The following is an 11,108-nucleotide window of genomic DNA, read 5'->3' on the forward strand; positions in this document are numbered from 1 at the left end:
CTGTGCCCTATAATAAATAGGGGGGGGGGGGGGGGGGAGAGAGAGGGGGGGGAGAGGGAGAGAGAGAGAGAGGAAAAATGAATTCTAAAAGACAAAATAGCTACTCATGCAGACATCCTAAATATCCACACTTCAGAAACGTTTGAAAACGTTTGAAAACTGAAACATAGTCATACACTTTCATACGTTTTGCACTGTTCCTGTAGATTGGCTTTCTTCTATATAATGTATCTTTAGAGAAAAAAGAACCATAAAGTCGAATGCAATAAATTACTCAGGATAGCCAATTTTACCTTAATTATCCTGCTTTCAGCATTAGAAATACTTATTACATCTATATATCGGTATGCAGACCTGCTCTCCCAGTGATGTTTAGTCTAGGGCAGGCTATGGAAACACTTAAAAAGGGTGTCCTCAAGTTTAGGGCGCCCAGTAAAGCCACTAGTAGAATTTTGCCAATATCACTGTCATTCTACTACTGCTTTAGTTGGCCTAACTCCTGTTTCTCTGCCATTACTTTGCCCATGTCCTGAGCCCAAGCTATACAGTGCATCAATCCAAAGTATGTCTGTCTTTTGCTTGACTAAGAGGACCAGATTGGCCCCGAAACGATTGTCGGAGTACGGTCAGATTATTGTATGTGTGTGATGGTACAATAAAAGTTAGATTGTTGCTGACAAGACTGTGTGCAGATCCATACTCTGGATTGATGGATTACTGATTGCTAAGGATCCAGCACCAGCACCCGCTGCATAGAGGTGTGCGATTCTTTTTTTCTACAAGCTATACACTGAGTGCCACTTTAGCAGCAGCAATTAATACCACGTTTTATGGCAGCAACCAAATTACAAAGGTGGCCACTGGCACCCAAATTTGCTGGCTGGCTCTGGGAGAGCCTGTTAACTTCCTAACTGGCATGACCAGTTATTAGATTTCTATCTACTGTGTATGACCAGCTCCAGTCAGGACTGGCATAAATGTTTAAAGATGAACAGTAGAGAAAATAAGCAAATGTTATTTTTTACAATATTAATTTATATAGTCAGTGTTTTCCCATTGTAAAATCTTTCCTTCTCCGATTTACATTCTGAAATGTATCACTGGTGACATTTTTGGTTCTGCCAAGTGATTTGTATGGTAGGTTTGCTACTGAGAGTTCTATGCACAGAGGGAGAGACTGCTTGCTTGGCAGGTGGAAAAAGCTGTTACTTCCCACAATGCAACGAGGTTCAAAGACCGCAAACTGTCAGGACCATGGTCAATGTCATCACACTGTGGGAGGGGTTTCACCACAATATCAGCCATACAGAGCCCCCTGATGATCTATTCAAGAAAAGCTAAAGATTTCTCCTGGGAAAGGGGGTATCCGCTAATGAATGGAATGAAGTTCAATCCTTGGTTACAGTTCCTCTTAAAGGGCCTCATCATTGTCAGTATAAATGACAATTAGTGCCCATGCACAGGAAACATTTGTTTAATAATGGGAGGTGTTTGTTTAATAAGGATTCACAGCCATTTAAGAATAAATCCAGACAGCTGAAGACATTCCTCAGTTAGATGTGATTTCTCACCAGCTGATTTTCCAGGGTTTGAATAAGCCATCAGCATAGCCTCACCACAGTAATCAGTTAAAATGTGGAAATACCAGAGAAGCTGACTGGCTTCCGCACAGCCATTAAAACAAAATCACAAGTATTCAACGTCTGATAAGTTCAGTTGGAGGAAACTGCATTACAGGTGATCTAATTTAAATGTCTGCAGTTTGTGAAAGCATTAAATGAAGACAAATTAACATGACAACTTAAAATTAGAGATTCAAACTGTGTGCAAACCAACAAAAGGCAATGATTTTCTTTCCAGTGGCAAGATAAGTAATGAGCAGATCAAACTGCCTAACTAGGACTCCATGAATCTTTTATCCAGTTCTGAGGCGCCTTTGTGCTGGCTTGCCAACACTCTACAGTGGACGGCCACTGAGAAGGTGAATTTATGTTTACTGAGAAGAGTAGGTATGCACACACACTCAGTTACTGTTATTAATCATCATAATCGGACATCAAGTCTAACAAACAGGTAAACAGGCAGTTTTCAATAAAAGTGGTTTCACTTTAAAATGATTTCCCATTTTATGGGCTCCAAAAAACTAAAGTCACATGACTATTCAGCTCTTATTCTAGGAACAGGGTATAACAAAACAAGCCAAGCATTATGCTGGGTATATCTTGTTCTCAATCCCTAATCAATACAAAAGATTTTTTTTAGTGGGTACCAAAAATAATGTGACATGATGGGTTAAATGTACTGCATGTAGTCTCATTCCTACATGGAACTAGGCTGCGTTGCCTTTTTCTCACTCTAGTTGTACTGTACGGCAATCCTCATAAGCAACAGGTTGTAAAATCTCTGAGTCTAAAGCCGTAGGCACAAGAATCTAGCAGGTGTACAGAGGCCATGGGTATCGTTCTTTATCTTGCACCATGCCGCCATCCCTCCGTCCCCCCTCCATAGCAATAGAACTCAGCCCCAAATTGTTCCCTAAGGAATGAAGTCTCAATACTGGCAGGAGACTGTGTGTGTGTGCGCGCGCGCGCGCGAGTGTGTGTGCACACATGCGCATAGTAAGAAGACGGAAACAGATACGTTAAAAACGTCAAGATTTGCAATTATAGGAGCTGAAAAAGTCCTGCACCCAGAAATCACCCAAAAGTCATAGCATCCATTTTATGGGACAACTACGGTATTCTGTTGGTGGACTACAGACCCCAGAGCTCTAGTATTACTAGACAGTATTATGCTAACCTCCTGGACCAGCTGAAGGTGGAAATTAAGATTAAATGCCGTGGAAAGTTGACCAAGGGAATCCTTTCTTTTTATGCAGGACAATGCCCCTGAACATGCCCAAATTTTGTGGCTACCAAATTTAACAACTTAGGTTTTCAATTGGTCCACCATCCCCTCTACTCACCTAACCTGGCCCCTCTGGACTATTATCTGTTCCCAATCTTAAAGAAACACCTGAAGGGGCAACGTTTTTTGAACATTACCGGAGTTAAACATGCTGCTGGGAGCTGGTTTGAGGCCAAACTAAAGGACTTTAATTTGAACGGTCTATAAAAGCTACAACTTTACTGTAACGTGCATCAGTATCAATGGGAATATGTTGAATAAATAAATTGCATAACTCTGGTTCTCTTTCTGGGCAAGCCAGGAGCTTATCAGTGCCCCTTGTCTATCTGCAAAAATGTATTGACAAATTGTCTGACCAGGCTGTAGCTGTTAAATCAATTTTCATTTGCTTTGATGTTTTTATCAAATTGAATGTCTAACAGCTTAATAAAGTATATTGCTAGCTTATTCCACTGCAGATAACGCCCAACTTAAAACATACGTTATCTTATGGTAACAAGGTAGCCATTTATTGGAAACATCCATGCTTTTACATAACTCACAATATTTGCCACTGCCATAGTCAAATATTTAAATGTACCCTTTGCCTGAGTGTTGTTCCAGGTTATTAGCCATAAAGGTTCGAAGAAACTACCTACTGTGTCATTCTCTAGGATTACCAGAAAGAAGTCAGCAGTATGTAGTAAAATGTTATCTTAAACACCCTTAGATCCTATAGATATTCCTTGTTAATTTTAAGCCCGAATGGTAATCCAGGTCTCTGACTCTCTAATGCCTGGTACACAAAATGCAATTTTCTGTCAGATTGACGGTCAAATGTATTACTTTCGACAGGTCCGATCTGATTTCCGATCATTTTTCTGATCAATTTTGTATAGAAGTGGTCGGAAAAACAATCAGAAATCAGATCAGACCTGTCAGAAATAATAAATTCAACTGTCAATCTGCTGGAAAATTGCATCATGTGTACCAGGCATAAAAACCTATGGAGAATCATGAGCAATTGACAGGTTCTTAAGAGCCCTTTTCCACAGCAAATATCAATTGTAATGTCGCTGTGATTCTGATGGCAAATCATAATAGATTTTAAAAAAAAATCCTGTGCATTGCATCACGTTTTTCTACATTCATTGTGATTTTTGGGAGGAGGGGCTTTATGGCGCATAGGGAAATCACACAAGTAGGCCGAGATCAATCTAATTATCGCTCAGACAGGAACATGGGAGCATCGATTTCTAGTAGATTTGATCAGTGTGATCAAATCTGCTGGGGAAAGAAAACAAAACAGGTAGCGTATGACCACCTCAAGGCTGCATCTGGGCAGAGATACTGTTCTTTCTCCGCTGCTCCCGTCTCCCTCTCACAAACATGCATTTGCTCTCCCAAACTACTTTGAGTGGCAGCATATACCCCACAATGCATGCATGATGACATCACACAGTACACTGTGGGTATCTCCACACTAGTCTGTATCCACTTAAAGCATAGATGCAGGCACACATGGGGAGAGAAAGCAAGGCCTACATGGCATTTCAGGCCACATGCACATTGGGGGAAGGGGGTCCTCTTTAACAAGTCCATTGCCCTGTAATAAACTGTTGAAGCAGCAAAGATTTTGCAGTTCTGCAGTCACCGGTCCTACCCCTTCTGGTACTTGCTAGCATTAACTGGCAGAGCGTCAACCCCAAGGACTACTGCGGTGGAACTTCGCTGGGTGGAGACAACTGCAGACTTCACTTCTACTGTGAGAGAGGCGCATCACAACATGGGCAAAGATGGGCAGAGGCAGCCACTACTTCCAGATCAAGCTCCATTGACCATTCAGATGGCTCCTGCTGTATCCCTTCTGCTTGCATCTCCAACATGCCAGGCAATTTTCCTGCTTCGGTTCCACCCGTGACTACATGACATGGTGCTCTGGTTGCTAGTTCTTTCTACAGAACATGATAGGTAGAGGAGAACAAGAAGGTTCACCCTTCCCTCATACTGCTGCCAGCCTTATAAGCAGAGATCTGAGGGTTGCATATGAGAAGTGGGGCAGAGCTGAAGTACCAGCAGGTGAGATGGAATGGTGTGTGGACTGTTTGTGTATGTAGGAATGTATGTACACGTCCCTGTGCTGGTCCACTGTGTCTGTGCTCATTATCGTGTAGAGTTATCAAAACCCCAAGAAGAAAAAAACTGCAACAATTAAGCAGGCCATACACTGGCTCGATTCACGGCCGTTTCGACAGCAGATCCGATCCTGGGATCGAATCTGCTGCCAATCGCTTGCGCTAAACGCACCCGCCGATCCGATTCCCTCCCGAAATCGGATCGGTCCGTCGATCGCGCCGTGCGGGAAATTACCCTCGATCGCCCGGCGGTAGGAGCGCGTCGCTTGCGGCGTACGATTCGGGCCCGATCCGAGCATGTATACATTACCTGAAGCTGGCTCCGGGGTCCTCTTCTCCTCGCTGCACCGCATTTCCGCATGTCCCAGTGTACGCTTATACTTCCTGTGTCACTCCGGTGACCAGGAAGTTGAAATAGAGGGCGCTCTATTTGAACTTCCTGGTCACGGAGTAACACAGGAAGCGCCGGGATGGAGCAAGAACAGCGGTGCGGTGCAGTGCGGAGAAGACGCCCGGGAGCCAGCCTCAGGTAATGTATACGGGGGACAGGGACAGGCGGCAGGAGCAGCTGAACAGATTGTGATCGGTTTCAGGCTGAAATCGATTCACAATCTGTTTGCAGTAAAGGCAGCCATACGATCCCTATCTGATCAGATTCGATCAGATAGGGATCTGTCAGCTGGTCGATCTAATGGCACATCGACCAGTGTATAGTCTCAAGCGGAGGTATGTAGCCAAGACTCATTAATCCCAACCATCACCAACAAAAGGGCTGCCAGGCTGGACAGACTGGCTCCAGAATTATATGCTCAACCTTGTATTAACTAGATTTTAAGAGATACAAATGTAAGGCTTGTAAGCAAATCTTCCATTTAGTCTGCTACTTTCTTTGTACTTCATTCTTTTTTAAAACACTAACCACATGATCCACAATAAACAGCTGTTTATTACAGGGTGGTGTTGACCCAGATTAACCTTCTGCATTTTAAAGTCCTGATGGTACACTGACTGGAGGTCTGGGTATACCAGTTCTCCTTCACATGAGTGCTACTCTGGATCTGGTTTGCTTTTTAAGGAGTAGCAGTAATCAAGTTAAACTTAATTTCACCCAAATGCCCATTAAGTGACATGTTAGGGTGCCAATTTATGGAGCGAATGGTGTATTGACAACTATGGAGAGGAGGAAAAGCACTGAACAGAGTGGTCCTCAATACAAAACAAAAGCGCCTATTTGTGATCTGTGTCGTGACCGATCACAAAACAACATCAGTCAGTAGTACAGAGGCTAGATTTTTGCACAAGATGATCACAAACAGCTGTTGCACAACAGTGAAAATCTAGCATCTGTCTGCAGCTTTATACTTGTACCCCATATTGGGCAATCATAGCATTAGGCATTTATATAGTTCTGACAGTTTTGGCAGTGCTATAGAGAGAGTACATCTAAAGACATGCACCACTGTCCCTCAGCTGGGTTCACAAACTAGAGCCCCTCCAACCTTCCAGCCATTATATGGGGGGGGGGGGGGGGGGCAGAGGGTGGCAGTGTGATCTTTGTTGGAGCAGTGCCCACACAAAACACAGTTATGCTCCAGCTTACACATTATATTTCCATTTGTTTCTACAAGTACAATTTTGGGTTGGTGCTAAGCTGGAATTAAAAAAAAAAAATGCAATAAAACTAAAGCAGCGGTAGCCATTACGCCAATATGTATCCTTAAAGTCTAATTAATCAGTGTCAAAACTGTAGCTGCCGGAAAGAAAAGAATATCTTATCTGAAGCTGTCATCATAGTATTTCAAGAAGCTGTGATGGAACACTAGGGAATGCTATGATATTGTAAGAAAAAGTATATTTATTAGCAATTTCTAAGCAAAGTCTTTTGCAACTTGAGTATAATACACATACACAGTTGTCCCTCCTAAGGGGTGCATTATACCATTACCTAGGCTATAATAAAGCAGATAGCAGGCAATCCTACTGTATCATCATCAGGTTTATAAAGGAAACAATACTTTCTGACAAGCGGCAGCTTTGGATATGAACAAAAACTGCCGCCTGTGCCATGAACATTCATAAAACTTGTGTGCATCAGAAACAACACATTAACCTCCTCATTCACCTTGTTCCAGTGCCATCTATCATCAGAAGCATACCTGGAGGAGGAAGCAGTCACCTGCAAAACCAGACTCTCTCTTCCTACCTGCCGTCTAGCAGAGTATAAACATTACCAGAGCAAGGACTTGTATTTACACAAACAAGGATCACACCTAAAACAGATCTGTATTATTATTATTATTATTATTATCATAATCATCGTGGCACAAAGTCTGCTAGCATCAGATGATAGTTGGCGATTCTTAAAAAGGTGACTATTACTTTGTTTCTCCGAAAACATGTAATACTTTTTACTGTAACCTAGACTTACCCATTGCCCTAGAGAGCTGCGCATGATTAATCAAGGCACAAAAAAATTAACGAGGAAGCATAAAGGAGAAACTGACACATTAAAATCCAATTACAGCAGAGAAAACGATGACCTAAGCTATCATAATCTAAAGAAGAGTTTACAAGTCAATGAGATGCCTATAGCTTAGACTGAAATAAAACCATAACCTTTGCGATTTGGTTTTTTTCTTTTACATCGGTGTCAACAGTGGTAACAGCAGCCTGTCCTTGGTGATTTGTGAAATGCAATGATGACCCTGCCAAGGAAGAAAGTTTCAATTAACCAGTAACACTTCTGTAAGCTGAAGAACTCGATAAAGCAAGGCAAGTTACGCAGGGACATCAATACTACACTTCACGTCCCTCTCTCGACAGCCTAGGATCAGCAGCAACAGTGGCAATCACACTGTTTGCAGGATAAGCAGAAAAGCCTTTCAGCGCATTCAGAAAATTGATCATCTATACAGTTAAGGAGACGACTCGCACACGATATGACACAATAATATGGAAAAGAAAAGCAATCTAGAAGGAAGGCGATCGCTGTCAATACGGCAGTTACATAAAAAGAAATCTCACACTGACAAGTACAATAAACCTGTTGACAACAATAAACAAAGGTCTTCGAAAAAGAACTTAAAAGATAATGGATAGATCTACAAAACAGGATGTAGACTCCCTATGTAAACCAATACTTTTTATATGCAAGTAAGTGAAAGCCGTGGGACATGGCACTGCAATCGTTTCATCCCAAACAGAAGCCCATTTATTTAGGGTACGAGCAGTCCAGATAATGATCACACGTCATAAGCAATCCAACTCAGTGGCACGAAACTGTAATAATTTAATAACGCAGAGCAGGAACCTTATTCGGCGCATTCATTTTGGTTACAAGTGATCTCAGTAATGACCAGAGATGTCAGTTTACAAACAGCCAAGTGTACTCATTAGAGAAACAACATGGTCATTAGGCAATGCAGCAGTGTGTAGAGGAAGGTGGGGGGGGAATTCAACCCGACCAAAAAAAATAAAATGAGAGGTTAAGCAGCATAGCTTTTGGATCATTTTGGACACTGTTGGAAAGGCATTTTTAAATGCTTTAATGCCTTAATCTACCTGCTTTATACCTGAGGTAGTGACAGAATTGGCATAATCCTTTGTTCTGGGGCTTACAACACTCTCTGCATGGAGGCAGTGTAAGCACACAGACCGGCCGCATATCTTCATGCTTCCAAGGCTTTTTTCAGCGCTTGAAGGAATAGCTCAGCTCGCTGCTAATCGAAGACTTCAGCTATGCACAGGGTTTTTTTTTCAGCTGAGTAGTATGCTTTTTTTCCCCCTTTCTTATACATTTTGATCACTACAGGGGAATTTTCACCAAGAGGTAATTATTTTAAAATCGCTAACTCACCTCCTGGGAGGACTGTGAATTCCTAGTAAAACTTATACCTTTTTTTTTCTCCTCTTTAGGAAAGAAGAATATAAAATGCTCAAAGCCTGCTGACTCTGTAAGTGTAAGTTGGCTGTGAGCAGGAGTTTGAGGAAAGGGGGAGCAGGCAACAGTTGAACAAGTTCACAGCAAAGTTAACTTGGGTTATTCAAGTGTCTACAGCTAACAAGCCTGCTTTATGTCAATAGGGAGTTCTCAGAAATAGGCAAACAATGCTGTGTGCTGAAGGAATACAATCAGGCAACAGCAGAAGGGGCTGGAAGGAGAGTCCAAACCACAAAACTGCAACAGGTATTTATTGGAAAGCTGCACAAACCACCCACAAGGCATTTAAACAGAAAAAGTTCTGTCCATGGCAAAGCTGAAAACTGATCCCTGCGCTGAAGACAAGGAGGGGGGAGGGGGAACCTGAAATCCAGCCCCACTTCCTCAACCTCTGCAACACTTTTCAAAACAACTCAGCAAAGAAAAGAAAACAATGTAATAAATGTGCCCATACACTTCATTTTTATATGATTTACCACAGATTTGATCACCTTGATCGGATCTGCTAGAAATCAATGTCACAACATGCTGGCTTGACCGATCATCAGATTGATCTTCGGTCAGAGTCCATCAGATTGGTCAATCGTACCAGATGGGAGAACAGCAACTTAAATCATTACCTCAGTTGTAAGGAATGTAGTAGTTTTATAGATGTAAGTGTGTAGGAGGATTGGATCAGATTCTGATCGGAGAGGGATCGATCTTTTGGCCACATCCAGTGGCAGAGGTTTCACCCCATGGCGTTTGAGAGCAGCAGAGGTGTAGCAGCAGCAGCCCTTTGACATGCAGATTTAGGTAAACAGACCCCATATGCTGGCAGGCAGAGCACGGGACAGGGGCTGGCATGTCACTACAGGCAGAGAGAGCTGGGATCGGGCAGCAGGAAATACCTGCAGAGAGAGGGAACAATAGAAGTGGCAGGGACCCCGGCATACAGCGGGCCAGGGCAAGCTGGGAGAAAGTTTCCCGAGCGGTCAGCACTCTCCGCACACGGGACAGCGCCAGCAGTGAGCCCGGGGATCCGGGGGAACTTTCTCCGGGCAGCATCACTCACCTGCAGAGAGCTGGCCGCGGAGGGAGGACGCCAGCACGGGAGACAGGAGCAGCAGCAGCCCCAGCACACACATACTTCCTCCGCTCTACGAGATCCCAAGTTTCACAGGAGACACAGATCCACACAACAGGCACCAATCCCCGGCGGGCAGCACTGCCAGATCCCCGCAGATCACATGAGAGCTGAACCAGGCGCTCCGCAATCACGGCTCTCCATGCTCAGCGCCTCCTCGCACTCCCAGTCCAGAGTTACTTTCAGGGGCTCGGCTGGGGGAAGAGAGGGAGGAGGAGGAGGCCGTGACGTCACCCCTTTACACCAAACTAAGCCCGCTCGGGAATGTGTAATCCCAGGGGACACAAGCACAGCGCCTCCTGCTGGAAGCACAGCGGAGACCGGGCTGATTCCTGCGAGCGAGGAGGGACGAGCTGCCTGCTGGTGGCTGTGCGATATACAGGCGGCAACTAGTCACACGGCTGATACAGAGGGAAGCCGAGCATCCTCCAGCCCGGGACACACTGAGCCGGGAGTCACGGAGGAAGCGCTACATCTGGACCAGGGAGGGACTGATAGACACCTCTCCTCCAGCAAGATGATCTCCGCATGGATGCGATGCTTCACAACTTGTGTGCTGTAATAACGCTGCTGAACGGTGGGGACTGGGGAGAATAGCAAATAAGTAGCAGCTGTCTCATCCAGCTCCTTGCCTTTATTCACTTTTATATACAGTAATATGAGAACCGTGATGTGGGAAAGGAAGTCTTACTGTAAACTATACAATCCACTGACAGTAATAAAGCATACTTGCAAACAGGACCAGTCCCAGGGGCGTAGCAATAGGGGTTGCAGAGGTAGCGACCGCATCGGGGCCAGAGGGGCCCCAAAGGGCCCTCCCTCAACTACAGTATTAGCTTTCTATTGGTCCTGTGCTCAGACTAATCACTTCTATAGTGGTAATCATTAACAAACTGTTCCCCATCCCCTTCTTGCACCTCTGACACTATAGATGCCATTGGCAGCGTTTGGTGCGCCGTATCAATTGTTATGTATAGAGTGCTTGGGGGCCCCATTGTAAACCTTGCATCGGGGCCCGCAG

At 44.1% G+C, this 11,108-nt stretch overlaps 1 protein-coding gene across 11 annotated transcripts in view; it reads right to left on the reverse strand.

Annotated features, from left to right (window-relative positions):
• The window catches only part of PTPRK (protein tyrosine phosphatase receptor type K), a 571,635-nt gene extending 561,226 nt beyond the window's left edge, over positions 1–10,409 (reverse strand). For 5 of the 11 annotated variants that reach the window (XM_068231514.1, XM_068231513.1, XM_068231512.1 and 2 more), the window contains exon 1: positions 10,016–10,407. In XM_068231514.1, coding sequence (XP_068087615.1) covers positions 10,016–10,088 — 73 coding nt within the window. In that variant the 5' untranslated portion in view covers positions 10,089–10,407. Of the gene's footprint in view, positions 1–10,015 lie in introns of all 11 variants that reach the window. The other 6 variants (XM_068231516.1, XM_068231515.1, XM_068231518.1 and 3 more) reach the window with 3 other exon arrangements.
• Positions 10,410–11,108: the final 699 nt, after the last annotated feature.

Source organism: Hyperolius riggenbachi, chromosome 4 (genome assembly GCF_040937935.1).
Source record: "Hyperolius riggenbachi isolate aHypRig1 chromosome 4, aHypRig1.pri, whole genome shotgun sequence".
Lineage (NCBI taxonomy): Eukaryota > Metazoa > Chordata > Amphibia > Anura > Hyperoliidae > Hyperolius > Hyperolius riggenbachi.